The sequence below is a fragment of the Aquarana catesbeiana genome, linkage group LG02, assembly GCF_042186555.1.
Source record: "Aquarana catesbeiana isolate 2022-GZ linkage group LG02, ASM4218655v1, whole genome shotgun sequence".
Classification (NCBI taxonomy): domain Eukaryota; kingdom Metazoa; phylum Chordata; class Amphibia; order Anura; family Ranidae; genus Aquarana; species Aquarana catesbeiana.
Genome location: NC_133325.1, coordinates 514,191,735 through 514,206,932, shown reverse-complemented (window position 1 = coordinate 514,206,932; position 15,198 = coordinate 514,191,735). Strand labels below are relative to the sequence as shown.

The 15,198-nt window shown below is 43.3% G+C and overlaps 1 protein-coding gene across 1 annotated transcript in view; it reads left to right on the top strand.

Moving 5' to 3' along the window:
- The window catches only part of LOC141128479 (C4b-binding protein alpha chain-like), a 143,613-nt gene that overhangs the window by 56,973 nt on the left and 71,442 nt on the right, over window positions 1-15,198 (top strand). Inside the window, exon 4 of the mRNA XM_073615785.1 lies at window positions 1,279-1,375. Coding sequence (XP_073471886.1) covers window positions 1,279-1,375 — 97 coding nt within the window. The remainder of the gene's footprint in view (window positions 1-1,278; window positions 1,376-15,198) is intronic.

Here is a 15,198-nt window from a genome sequence, read left to right as displayed (position 1 = left end):
AAATCAAAGTGCACTCCACCAGGGCTGTTAGTGCTTCGTGGGCAGTGCATCACCAAGCCTCCATGGCTCAAACCTGCAAGGCCGCAACTTGGTCTTCACTCCATACATTTACCAGATTCTATCAGGTGGATGTAAAAAGACAGAAGATATTGCCATTGGGCGCAGTGTGCTGCAGGCAGCAATATAAGTTCTCTGGTCTCATGGTGCCCTACTTTTGTTGTCTCCCTCCCCTCAGTTGGCATTGCTCTGGGACATCCCACATAGTAACTACTGTGTCCCGTGATGTATGATAAAGAAAATAGGATTTTTTATAACAGCTTACCTGTAAAATCCTTTTCTTGGAGTACATCACGGGACACAGAGGTCCCTCCCTTCTTTTAATACACGTATATTTCTTTGCTACAAAAACTGAAGTACTCTCAGTAGTGGGAGGGGTTATATAGGGAGTGAACTTCCTGTCTTGGGTGTGCCAGTGTCCATTGCCTAAAGGTGGCTTATAACCCGCATAGTAACTAATAACTACTATGGCTCCGTGTCCCATGATGTACTCCAAGAAAAGGATTTTACAGGTAAGCTGTTATAAAAAAAATCCTATTTTATCTAAAAAGTAAGCAAATTCAAATTTTGACATTTGCCATATGAGGCTTTAGGGGGGCTGTGGTCAGTGGGAGTAGGAAATGCCCCAGCATTTCAGTGCCCCATGATTGGTTTTGATTAAAGGAATAGTGCCCCATTGTTGAACTTGATATTAATAGAATAGTGCTCCATTGATGGTGTCAGAAGGGGGAATGGTGCTCCATCATTGATGTCAGTTAGTGGAATAGTGCCCCAAGGGCCAGATAAAGGAAAGCAAAGGGCTAATTCTGGCCCCGGGCCGGACACTTTGGAGACCACTGCTGTTGAGTAACAGGTTTGAGGAGGGACCAGCCCCCTGAGTGTTGCTCAACTGCAGTAGAGAAAAATCAAGTCTACTACCCTGCCAAACAGGGTTGTGTTGTGTGGCAGAGTTTGTATAAATCTTTGGACTTAATGGATAAAATATAAATTCTTTGGCAGGTATTAAAAGCCACCAAATATGTAATCGTATGTCTTTTTACCTGCTTCTAATGCTCTTCTCCTTGCAACATTTGTTAAATATTTATGTTGAAGTTTAGTTTTTTTTTGAACCTATGTTACAGAATTTTGATACGTTTTAATATGGCTCATTCTCCATACATGTATTGATTGTCTTGTTAACAGATTTAATATCCTTGTTTACCTTTTTTATATCATATGCAGGGATAGATTGTCGGGGCCCTGGAGATATAGAAAATGGAGATGTACACATTGATAATACACTCTTTGGATCTAGAGTAAATTATACATGTCGTATTGGGTGAGTGTTTTTTATAATGTATTCGATTCACTAAGCCAGTGGTTTTTTTTTGTTTGTTTTTTTCAGTCAAGACGCTCTTTAAAATTATGCACAATGTTGAGGCACCCCATTCTAAAATGTAAAAAGCTAAACTAATAATTTTACATAACGCAGCAACATCTACACTTGGAGGACACCCAACATTAGAGGTGACTTATGCCCTGTACACACGGTCGGATTTTCTGACAGAAAAAGTGCGATCGGATTGTGTTGTCGGAAATTCAGATCGTGTGTGGGCTCCATTGGACTTTTTCCGTCGGAATTTCCGACACACAAAGTTTGAGAGCAGGCTATAAAATTTTCCAACAACAAAATCCGATTGGTCAAATTCCGATCGTGTGTACACAAATCCGACACGCACAAAGTGCCACGCATGCTCAGAATAAATTAAGAGACGAAAGCTATTGGCTACTGTCATGTTTATAATCCCGACGTACGTGTTTTAAGTCACCGCGTTCAAAACGATCGGATTTTCCGACAACTTTGTGCGACCGTTTGTATGCAAGACAAGTTTGAGCTAACATCCGTCGGAAAAAATCCATGGATTTTGTTGTCGGAATGTCCGATCGTGTGTAAAGGGCATTATTCTTACAAAGCAAACACAATTATGCACACTGGTACTGCCTAGTATTCAAATGATTCTCTACTCCCTCGGTTTCTCTCCCTCACTCTGTGAATGTGACACCATTGCTGACAGATGGGCAGGAGAGGAGCAAACAAGGATGCTGTGCACATGCTCAACGTACTCCGCAATGGTGCACAATGAAACCTGTGGCTTTGTGTAAATAAAAGGCAGGCTTAATCCACCTGCTGGCTTGTATACAGATTTTGGGCAATTTCAGGCATTTTGCCAAGGCACCCCTGAAGAAACGTGAAGGCATCCCAGGGTGCCTGGGTATCCTGGTTGAAAAAGGCTGCTATTAACTATAATGCATGTGTGTTTGTTTTTTGTTTTTTTTTGCAACAATTGTTACAGTACATTCAGCGATGTCAGAGTTATCTCTGTCAAATAGCAATCATCCTCCAGCTGGCACTGTCTGCACCTCTAATTCTTTTCTGAGTGCTCTCATAGCAAGCTGTGTGCTATGTGTGGTGACTCCCATATGGGCACGTTACCGAGGCGGGCTGTGTGCGTCCATAGATGCCCACATTGTGGCTTGGCCATGCCCCCTCCTCACCCGATTTGACTGACAGCAGTAGGAGCCAATGGCTCCTGCTGCTCTGTCTGTCCTGAGAGCAGGAAGAGACCAGCGCTACTGCAGACAGGCACAGCACTGGATTGAGAGGACTCTGTTAAGTATTTGGGGGTGGTGGTATCAGGAACCATGAATCAGACTCACAGAAAATGCAGTAAAAATCACACCTTTTAATGTAATGTAAAAATGGTACAGATCAGGAAACTTGGATAAAACGTAAATCAAATTCTGTAATCAGTGGAATCAGATAAGCATTCTTAATCATTATGCGATTGAGACCCCTATAATCGATACAAGGTCTCAGTTCACTACTCTTCTTTTTCACAAAGAAGAAACCAGCACCAGCAGGAGACGAGGATTTGCGTATAAACCCACGAGAAAGTGAAGTGGCAATAGAGTCCTCCATGGCTTTATCCTCTGGGACTGACAAAGGGTTGACCCACCCGGCCAAGAGGAGGCATGGCACTAGGTTAAAGGTCAATTGCGCAATCATTCGACCGGTGTGGAGGCAAAATACCAGCTTGACCTTTTGTCAAAGACATCGCTAAATTTGCGGTACTCCTCTGGCAAAGAGGAGAGTGAAGACATGCACAGGACCTTGACTACTTTATGAAAACATGTTTTGCTGCATTGTGGCGACCAGGAAAGAACCTCCAGCAGGATGCCACTCAAAAGAGACTGTGCCTCTCTAACCAAGGTTTTTTTTTTTTTTTCTTTATGGTGAACAGCCCCTACGGCCATGGTCAATGGAGCAGTCTCATGAGTCACATGGGAAGGCTGTAAAGGTCTCCCATCAATGGCCTCAATGGCAAGTGGAGTGGCATGAAGCTGCAGCGGAATCAAGTGCTTAGACACAAAGGCACTATCTATGAACAGACCTGCAGCCCCAGAGTCAATTTAGAGCCTGTGTATTGATTGACGACTAAGACCAAGAAAGGGTAACTGGAACTAGAGGCTTATCCTTTTAGGATAACTGGGGATGTAACCACGCCACCTAAGGTCTGTCCTCTACAGGACCTAAGGTGCTGACATTTCCCGGACGGGTAGGACAAGACTTCAAAAAGTGCCCTGCCTGGCCACAATAAATGCACAATCTCTCCCTCCTCCTAAAAGGCCCTTTCCTCCGCAGAGAGACGTGTGAAGCCCAACTGCATGGGTTCTACTTCACTGGCAGACTCGGTACCAGGAGGTGAGAGAGGCAATTGTGGGACTGCAAAGCTCAGAGCCAAATGTACAGGAGGCCTCCACAAGCGCTCTTTAAAGGAAGGTCTCTCTGAGTCTGGAGTCAATGAAAATGACACACCTGATTAACTTCTGCAGATTCGTAGGTATGTCTTGTAGCTATCTCCTCTTTAATGTTATCTGAGAGACCATTAAAAAAAGCAGCCACGAGGGCCTCATTGTTCCAAGCAACCTCTGCTGCCAAAGTACGGAATTCAATGGCATAATCAGCAACAGTTCTCATACTCTGATGGACATGAGGCTCTTGACAACATAAGTAGAGTGAGCGGGAACATCAAATATCCTTTTAATGGATGCCACAAACTTAGGGTAACTCAGGACAATGGGTTTTTGCATCTCCCATAGAGGGTTTGCCCAGGCCAAGGCTCTATCAGAAAGCAAAGAAATAACAAGGCCTACTTTGCTTCTGCCTGTGGGGGAACACCTGGGGCAGCATCTCCAAAGTATCCCAACCTGGTTGAGAAACACTGCTTTGAACTGGATTGCCCCCAAAATGCTGCGGAAGCAGGGCAGAACCAGACATACCCCTTACAGAGGTAATATTCGAGGCAGTACCTGCACAGAGACTGGAACAGCATCAGGGACAGCCTGCAACACTGGTTGTACCGGAATAGCCGCAGTGGGAGGATCCAGGTGAGCAGTATGAATCAGGAGTGTCTGTAACGCTATGGCAAACTGATCCATGCTGTGGTCCTCATTCAGTCTGGAAAAAATATTACCACTAGGTGGATTGCCTGCATCTTCTGAATTCATGGCCTTCGTCTACTATCAGGAACCATGAATCAGACTGAAACAGAAAATGCAGTAAAAATCACACCTGTTAATGTAATGGTAAAAATGGTACAGATAAGTAAACGTAGTGAGTCAAAACCTAAGCCAGAGATCGGAAGCCAAAGCGGATAGTTAGGCAAGCCAGTAATGGTGAAACCAGAGATCAGCATAGTCGGAGGCAGAAGCACAGGATCAGGAACCAGAAGGGACGTCAGCCGAGCAAAGTCTTTCACAGGAACACAGCAGAGAATATCCAGATATGTTGATCAGGCAAAGGCACGAAAGGAATGAACAAGGCAGTTTAAATAGCCAGACAGGGCTGGCTGTAGGTGGGACTGATGAGCAGGAAATGATCACTAGGTGAGCCTTTGTGGAACGATGAGTGCTGACAATTATCTGACAGCTGAGCAGCCTGACCACAGAGAAGAGAGCTGCTGAGAGCTCAGCCCTGACGGGAAGGTTTTTTTTTACCTTAATGCAGGTAATGCATTAACCATTTCCGGACCTCCGCACGCCGATATACATCCTAACTTTGAAGAGGAATATTGTTGTTATGGCAGCAGCTAGCTGCCATAAACCCGGTATTCTCTTCAGTGGGTGGTCCGGTTTCCAATAAAAGTGGTCTCTGCAGCAGATTTGCCGCAAGATCACTTTTAACGGCAGCAGGAGAGCGCCCCCCGTCCCTCTGCCGCTTACCGGAGCCGTCGGTAGCGGCAGAGGCGATCGGATGCTTCTCCTTCCTGGGTATGGAGATGAGTGAGGGGAAGATGGCCCCAACCCGTCTCCATACCATTGCAGGGCGGAAGTGACTTCAAAACGTCACTTCCGCCCATAGCTCTTAAAGGCCCTTTTTTTTAAATTTATATTGCATTTTAGTGTAAATATGAGATCTGAGGTCTTTTTGACCCCAGATCTCATATTTAAGAGGTCCTGTCATGCTTTTTTTCTATTGCAAGGGATGTTTACATTCCTTGTAATAGGAATAAAAGTGACACCATTTTTTTTTTTTACAAAAAGAACAGTGTAAAAATAAAAGGTAAAATAAATAAGGAAAAAAAAATTTCTTTTTAAAAGCGTGAGTAGCACCCGCATATGAAGAAACCACACACATGAGGTATTGCCGCGATCGGTAGAGTGAGAGCAATAATTCTAGCCCTAGACCTTCTTTAACTCAAAACATGCAACCTGTAGAATTTTTAAAACGTCGCCTATGGAGATTTTTAACGGCTTGCCGACCACCGCACGAACATTTACGTCCACAGAATGGCACGGACAGGCAAATGGGCGTACAGGTATGTCCCTTTAAATTTGCCGAAGTGTGCTTCCGCAAGCTCCGTGAATGTGATGTCCGCGGGGTACCCGCGATCGTCTCATGGAGAGGAAGAACAGGGAAATGCTGATGTAAACAAGCATTTCCCTGTTCTGCCTAGTGACACTGATCACCGCTCCCTGTGATCGGGAGCGGTGATCAGTGTCTTGTCACATGTAGCCCCTCCCCCCCAGTTAGAATCACTCCCTAGGACACACTTAACCCCTGCAGCGCCCCCTAGTGATCAACCCCTTCACTGCCAGTCACATTTACACAGTAATCAATGCATTTTTAATCGCACTGATCGCTGTATAAATGTGAATGGTCCCAAAAAAACGCCAAAAGTGTCCGATCTGTCCGCCATAATGTTGCAGTCGCTATTAAAAATTGTTGATCGCCGCTATTACTAGTAAAAAAAAAAATTAATAAAAATGCCATAAAACTATCCCCTATTTTGTAGACGCTATAACTTTTGCGCAAACCAATCGCTTATTGCGTTTTTTTTTTTTTGGTTTTTTTTTAACAAAAATATGTAGAAGAATACGGCCTAAACTAAGGAAAATAAATGTTTTTTATATATTTTTTTGGGAATATTTATTATAGCAAAAAGTAAAAAATATTGCTTTTTTTTTTAATGTTTTTTTTTTGTTTATAGCGCAAAAAATAAAAACCTTAGAGGTAATTAAATACCACCAAAAGAAAGCTCTATTTGTGGGGAAAAAAGGACGTCAATTTTGTTTGGGAGCCACGTCGCATGACCGCTCAATTGTCAGTTAAATTGACAGTGTCGAATTGCAAAAAACGCTCTGGTCTTTGGCCAGCCAAATGGTCCGGGGCTTAAGTGGTTAAGGGTAAAAGTTTGTCACCAATCCACAAGCGGGCGCACTTTTGAAGCGTGACATGTTGGGTATCGGTTTACTCAGTGTAACATTATCTTTCACAATATAAAAAAACAATTGGGCTAACTTTACTGTTGTCTTATTTTTTTTTTAATTCAAAAAAGTTTTTTTTTCCATAAAAAGTGCGCTTGTAAGACCTCTGCACTAATATGGTGTGACAGAAAGTATTGCAGCGACTGCCAGAAAAAAAATGTATAATGTTTGGGGGTTCTGAGTAATTTTCTAGCAAAAAAAAATTTTTTTAACTTGTAAAAAACAAATCTCAGAAAGAGGCTCAGTCCTTAAGTGGTTAAGGGAAAAACCTTTTGACTTTAGAAACACTTTAAAATCAAAAAGCCTGGAATAAGAAAACAAATGCAACTACTACATCTAAGGACCAGTAAGCTAATTACTGTACAGTGCCTTGAAAAAGTATTCATACTGAACAAAAAGATCTTTTCGTGCTCAATAGCTCAGTAGCAAGTTAGCGTTAAAACACTCACATGTTTTTCTGTTAAAAAAAAAACAAAACACTTAACTGCTTTACGGCAGTACAGCCATATCCTGATCTCTGCCCCCCAGCCCTCCATGTGACTGTTTGGCCGCACTGCAAGCCTCATTGTGGATCGCGACCGAATCCCAGAAATGCACTGTGGACCAGTAAGCCGACCGCACAGATGAATAGAGCTATTTTTCCATCCAGACTGCAGAGATCACTCATGGCTAATACTGGACTCCCCTGCGCTGGACAATCATGTCTTTACATGTGAGTGTTTTAATGCTAACTTGCTACTAAATATTAACAGTCTTACTAAGGGGCGCCTGTTGCTGTCTTTTTTTTCCTCTTACATATTGGAGTGGCTTCAGCTCCCCCCCACAAGGCTGCTCTGCTAAATAGACTGCGTATTCTCACAAGGAGCTTCATTGGCTCAAAGGACTATCTGCTGAACTTGCAATTGTGTTCTGTGTTTCCCATACTGTGACCTGCGCTGCTATTTGTTATTGTGTTTCTCAATCCAAAATCAGCTGCTAGCCCTATACTCTGGTGAAGTAGATCAAGATTGTATAGAAAAAACTTGCAGCTCTATAAATTGTAATAAAGTGCATACAAATGAAAAAATAAAGTGCTGTACAATACAGTGAGAAATTCATCTGGTACAAAAATTCCTATACATTATTTCATAAAGGTTCCGCATATACAGTGTTAATAACAAGAAATCCCAAAGAGTCCTAAAAAGGAGATAAACCAAAACTAGTCCTTCAAATGAGTGAAAAAGGTGGTTGCAATCAGACAGTACGCAATGGAAAACCGCAGTCCATACATACAGTATCTCACAAAAGTGAGTACACACCTCACATTTTCGTAAATATTTTATTATATCTTTTCATGTGACAACACTGAAGAAATTACACTTTGCTACAATGTAAAGTGGTGAGTGTACAGCTTGTTTAACAGTGTAAATTTGCTGTCCCCTCTAAATAACTCAACACACAGCCATTAATGTCTAAACCGCTGACAACAAAAGTGAGTACACACCTAAGTGAAAATGTCCAAATTGGGCCCAAAGTGTCAATATATTGTGTGAACACCATTATTTTCCAGAACTGCCTTTACCCTCTTGGGCATGGAGTTCACCAGAGCTTCACAGGTTGCCCCTGGAGTCCTCTTCCACTCCTCCATGACGACATTACGGAGCTGGTGGATGTTAGAGACCTTGCGCTCCTCCACCTTTCATTTGAGGATGCCCCACAGATGCTCAATAGGGTTTTGGTCTGGAGACATGCTTGGCCAGTCCATCACCTTTACCCTCAGCTTTTTTAGCAGTGGTCATCTTGGAGGTGTGTTTGGGGTCATTATCATGGTGGAATATTGCCCTGCGGCCCAGTCTCCGAAGGGAGGGGATCATGTTCTGCTTCAATATGTCTCAGTACATGGATTGGAAAAAGCTGCGCTAAAAATAGTCAGTAACCACAAAGATCCCCAGCGTTTTTTGGCTGTGTAGCAATAATTGCTCACACAGTCTGGCATATGTACACCCAAGGATCAAAAAAAGTGGGGTCATTTTTTGGGGGCGTTTCTATTGTCCTGGTTCTTCAGGGCCTTCAAAAGTGTAAGAGGTAATCAAGAAATTTATATGTGTAATTTATGCTCCAAGAACGCCTGATGGTGCTCCCTGCGTGTTGGGCCTCTGTATGTGGCCACATTGTGTAAAAGTCTCACACATGTGGTATTGCCATACTCAGGAGGAATAGTAGAATGTGTTTTGGGGTGTAATTGTGCTATGCATATGCTGTGTGTGAGAAATAACCTTCTAATATAACAATTTTGTAAAAAAGAAAAAAAAAATCTTGATTTTGCAAAGAATTGTGGGCAAAAATTACAACTTCAAAATAACTCCCCATGCCTCTTACTAAATACCTTGGAATGTCTACTTTCCAAAAAGGGGGCATTTGGGGGGTATTTGTACTTTCCTGGCTTGTCAGGGTCTCAAGAAATGAGATAGGCAGTCAGTACTTCTTAAAGTGTGATCAACTTTCAGAGATTGGCACCGTAGCTTGTGGAGTCTATAACTTTCACAAAGACCAAATAATATACACCGATTTGGGTTATTTTTACCAAAGATATGTAGTGGTATAAATTGTGGCCAAAATATATGAAGAAAAATTACTAATTTGCAAAATTTTATAACAGAAACGAAGAAAAATGCATTTTTTTACTGAATTTTCGGTCTTTATTATTTTATAGCGCAAAAAATAAAAAACCCAGTGGTGATTCAATACCACCAAAAGAAAGCTCTGTGTGGAAAAAAAGGACAAAAATTTCATATAGGTACAGTGTTGCATGACTGAGTGAGTAATTGTCATTCAAAATGTGAGAGCACCGAAAGCTGAAAATTGGTCTAGTTAGGAAGGGGGTTTAAGTGCCCAGTGGGTAAGTGGTTAAAGGAATATTTCATTTTTATTGTTTCACTTTAATCATTAAAAAAATCACTGCTCCCGAAAAAACGGCCGTTTAAAAAAAAAAAAAAAAAAGTTTGCATTGATACATTTCCCCTGGGGCAGGATCCAGGTCCCCAAACACTATTTATGACAATAACTTTCATATAAGCCTTTAAAATCAGCACTTTTTGATTTTTTCATGTTCGTGTCCCATAGACTTTAACGGTGTTCCGGCGGCTTTCGAATTTGCCCCGAACACCGCATATTGTTCAGAGAACATCCGAACAACCAAAGTTCGGCCCGAATCTCTAGTGAGAACCTCCTTCCCTCAGCCAGGGCTTTGAACATGGTTCGTGGATGGGTATTCCAGCATAACAATGACCTAAAACACGCAGCCAAGGCAACAAAGGAGTGGCTTAAGAAGAAGCACATTAACCACTTGCTGACCGCCTCACGCAGATATACGTCAGCAGAATGGCACGGGATTGGACCCCCCCCCCCCCCCCCGGTGCCCGAGGCGGTCGGCTTCTGTCCGGGAGCGATCAGACGTGAGGGGGAGGCCAGCCATTCGTGACCCCCCCTCGCGATCGCTCCCAGCCAATGAGAATCAGAGGCAGAGGAAATTATGTCATCTCTCCTCGGCTCGGTATTTTCCGTTCTGGCGCCGAGGAGAGAAGACATCGATGTGAGTGCACAAACACAACACACACAGTAGAACATGCCAGGCATACATTACACCCCCCATCACCCCCCGAACACCCCCCCCCCCTCCCCCCTCCCCCCGTCACACTGAAACCAAGCAGTTTTTTTTTTCCGATTACTGCATTGGTGTCAGTTTGTGACAGTTAGTGTGGTAGGGCAGTTAGTATTAGCCCCCTTTAGGTCTGGGGTATGTCCCTAACCCCCCCCTAATAAAGTTTTAACCCCTTGATCACCCCCCTGTCACCAGTGTCACGAAGCGATCATTTTTCTGATCGCTGTATTAATGTCACTGGTGACGCGCTAGTTAGGAAGGTAAATATATAGGTTCGCCGTCAGCGTTTTATAGTATCGGGGACCCCCATATACTACATAATAAAGGTTTGAACCCCTTCATTGCCCCCTAGTTAACCCTTTCATCAGTGATCACCGTATAACTGTTACGGGTGACGCTGGTTAGTTTATTTTTTATAGTGTCAGGGCACCCGCCGTTTATTACCTAATAAAGATTTAGCCCCCTGATCGCCCGGCAGTGATATAATTTAGGTTTTAGGGTCAGATAGGGTCTGCCTCGCCCCAGGCAGCGTCAGGTTAGCGCCAGTACCGCTAACACCCACGCACGCAGCATACACCTCCCTTAGTGGTATAGTATCTGAACGGATCAATATCTGATCCGATCAGATCTATACTAGCGTCCCCAGCAGTTTAGGGTTCCCAAAAACGCAGTGTTAGCGGGATCAGCCCAGATACCTGCTAGCACCTGCATTTTTCCCCTCCGCCCAGCCCAGCCCACCCAAGTGCAGTATCGATCGATCACTGTCACTTACAAAACACTAAACACATAACTGCAGCGTTCGCAGAGTCAGGCCTGATCCCTGCGAACGCTAACCGTTTTTTTGGTAGCGTTTTGGTGAACTGGCAAGCACCAGCGGCCTAGTACAACCCGTTCGTAGTCAAACCAGTACTGCAGTAACACTTGGTGATGTGGCGAGTCCCATAAGTGCAGTTCAAGCTGGCGAGGTGGCAAGCACAAGTAGTGTCCCGCTGCCACCAAGAAGAAGACAAACACAGGCCCATCGTGCCCATAGTGCCCTTCCTGCTGCATTCGCCAATCCTAATTGGGAACCCACCACTTCTGCAGCACCCGTACTTCCCCCATTCACACCCCCAACCAAATGCAGTCGGCTGCATGAGAGGCATTTTCTTTATGTCCTCCCGAGTACCCCTACCCAACGAACCCCCCCCCAAAAAGGATGTCGTGTCTGCAGCAAGTGCGGATATAGGCGTGACACCCGCTATTATTGTCCCTCCTGTCCTGACAATCCTGGTCTTTGCATTGGTGAATGTTTTGAACGCCACCATACACTAGTTGAGTATTAGCGTAGGGTACAGCATTGCACAGACTAGGCACACTTTCACAGGGTCTCCCAAGATGCCATCGCATTTTGAGAGACCCGAACCTGGAACCGGTTACAGTTACAAAAGTTACAGGTGATATATGCCGTAGCATGGGGGCAGCAGGGGCGGAGGAGCGATTTGCTCCTACCTTTTGCGAGAGGATGCCCCCCTGCTTCGGCATATATAAATGGTGCATGTATGCCCATCATTAGAAGTGGGTGGATGAAGGGAGGTATTCTAATGGTGGGCATACTCACCGATCAATCTCTTTTTTTCGTTCAGCCCACAGGCTGCATGAAAAAAAAAGATTACAATATATGCCCAACAAGGATGTTGCTGGACTTTGAGTGGTTATACCAGGATGATGCCTGCAGGTTTAGGTATTATCTTGGTATCATTCTTTTCGGCCAGCGGTCGGCTTTCATGTAAAAGCAATCCTAGCGGCTAATTAGCCTCTAGACTGCTTTTACAAGCAGTGGGAGGGAATGCCCCCCCCCACCGTCTTCCATGTTTTTCTCTGGCTCTCCTGTCCCAACAGGGAACCTGAGAATGCAGCCGGTGATTCAGCCAGCTGACCATAGAGCTGATCAGGGACCAGAGTGGCTCCAAACATCTCTATGGCCTAAGAAACCGGAAGCTACGAGCATTTCATGACTTTTGCTGGATGTAAACAGCGCCATTGGGAAATTGGGAAGGCATTTTATCACACCGATCTTGGTGTGGTCAGATGCTTTGAGGGCAGAGGAGAGATCTAGGGTCTAATAGACCCCAATTTTTTCAAAAAAGAGTACCTGTCACTACCTATTGCTATCATAGGGGATATTTACATTCCCTGAGATAACAATAAAAATGATTAAAAAAATAAATGAAAGGAACAGTTTAAAAATAAGATAAAAAAGCAAAAAAATAATAAAGTAAAAAAAACCCACCCCTGTCCCCCCCCTGCTCTCGCGCAAAGAGGAACGCAAGCGTCGGTCTGGCGTCAAATGTAAACAGCAATTGCACATGCATGTGAGGTATCACCGCGAAGGTCAGATCGAGGGCAGTAATTTTAGCAGTATACCTCCTCTGTAAATCTAAAGTGGTAACCTATAAAGGCTTTTAAAAATGTATTTAGTTTGTCGCCACTGCACGTTTGTGCGCAATTTTAAAGCATGTCATGTTTGGGATCCATATACTCGGCCTAAGATCATCTTTTTTGTTTCATCAAACATTTGTGCAATATAATGTGTTTTAGTGCATTAAAATTTTAAAAAGTGTGTTTTTTCCCCAAAAAAATGCGTTTGAAAAATCGCTGTGCAAATACTGTGTGAAAAAAAAAAAAATGAAACGCCCACCATTTTAATCTGTAGGGCATTTGCTTTAAAAAAATATATGATGTTTGGGGGTTCAAAGTCATTTTCTTGCAAAAAAAATAATTTTTTCATGCAAACAAAAAGTGTCAGAAAGGGCTTTGTCTTCAAGTGGTTAGAAGAGTGGGTGATGTGTGAGCTTCTAAATGTGCATAAAATGCCAGGACAGTTCAAACCCCCCCCCCCAAATGACCCCATTTTGGAAAGTAGACACCCCAAGCTATTTGCTGAGAGGCATGTCGAGTCCATGGAATATTTTATATTGTGACACAAGTTGCGGGAAAAAGACAATTTTTTTTTTTTTTTTTGCACAAAGTTGTCACTTAATGATATATTGCTCAAACATGCCATGGGAATATGTGAAATTACACCCCAAAATACATTCTGTTGCTTCTCCTGAGTATGGGGATACCACATGTGTGAGACTTTTTGGGAGCCTAGCCGCGTACGGGACCCCGAAAACCAAGCACCACCTTCAGGCTTTCTAAGGGCGTAAATTTTTGATTTCACTCTTCACTGCCCCTTTTTGGAAAGTAGACACCCCAAGCTATTTGCTGAGAGGTATAGTGAGTATTTTGCAGACCTCACTTTTTGTCACAAAGTTTTGAAAATTGAAAAAAGAAAAAAAAATGTTTTTTTTTTTTCTTGTCTTTATTTTCAAAAACAAATGAGAGCTGCAAAATACTCACCATGCCTCTCAGCAAATAGCTTGGGGTGTCTACTTTCCAAAATGGGGTCATTTGGGGGGGGGGGGGGGGGTTTGTGCCACCTGGGCATTCCATGGCCTCCGAAACTGTGATAGGCAGTGAAGAGTGAAATCAAAAATTTACCCCCTTAGAAATCCTGAAGGCAGTGATTGGTTTTCGGAGCCCCGTACGCGGCTAGCCTCCCAAAAAATCATTTAGTGACAACTTTGTGCAAAAAAAAAAAATGTCACTTTCCCGCAACTTGTGTCAAAATATAAAATATTCCATGAACTCAACATGCCCCTCAGCAAATAGCTTGGGGTGTCTACTTTCCAAAATGGGGTCATTTGGGGGGGTTTTGTGCCATCTGGGCATTTTATTGCCTTAAAAACTGTGATGGGTAGTGAGGAGTGAAATCAAAAATTTACGCCCTTAGAAATCCTGAAGGCGGTGATTGGTTTTCGGGGCCCCGCACGCGGCTAGGCTCCCAAAAAGTCCCACACATGTGGTATCCCCGTACTCAGGAGAAGCAGCTGAATATATTTTGGGCTGCAATTCCACATATGCCCATGGCCTGTGTGAGCAATATATCATTTAGTGACAACTTTTTGTAAATTTTTTTTTTTTTTTTTTTTTGTCATTATTCAATCACTTGGGACAAAAAAAAATAAATATTCAATGGGCTCAACATGCCTCTCAGCAATTTCCTTGGGGTGTCTACTTTCCAAAATGGGGTCATTTGGGGGGGTTTTGTACTGCCCTGCCATTTGAGCACCTCAAGAAATGACATAGGCAGTCATTTAAAAGTCATAAATTAAAGACTGTGTAAATTCCAGAAAATGTACCCTAGTTTGTAGGCGCTATAACTTTTGCGCAAACCAATAAATATACACTTATTGACATTTTTTTTACCAAAGACATGTGGCCAAATACATTTTGGCCTAAATGTATGACTAAAATTGCGTTTATTGGATTTTTTTTATAAAAAAAAGTTACTCTTTCGGTCTTTTTCCGTTTTATAGCGCAAACAATAAAAACGGCAGAGGTGATCAAATACCATCAAAAGAAAGCTCTATTTGTGGGAAGAAAAGGATGCAAATTTCGTTTGGGTACAACATTGCATGACCGCGCAATTAGCAGTTAAAGCGACGCAGTGCCAAATTGTAAAAAGTGCTCTGGTCAGGAAGGGGGTAAATCCTTCCGGGGCTGAAGTGGTTAAGGTCCTGTGGAAGGCACGGGGGGGGGGGGGGGCCTAGCCAGTCTCCAGATCTTAATCACAAAAATATTTGGAGGGAGCTGAAGGTTCCAGTTAC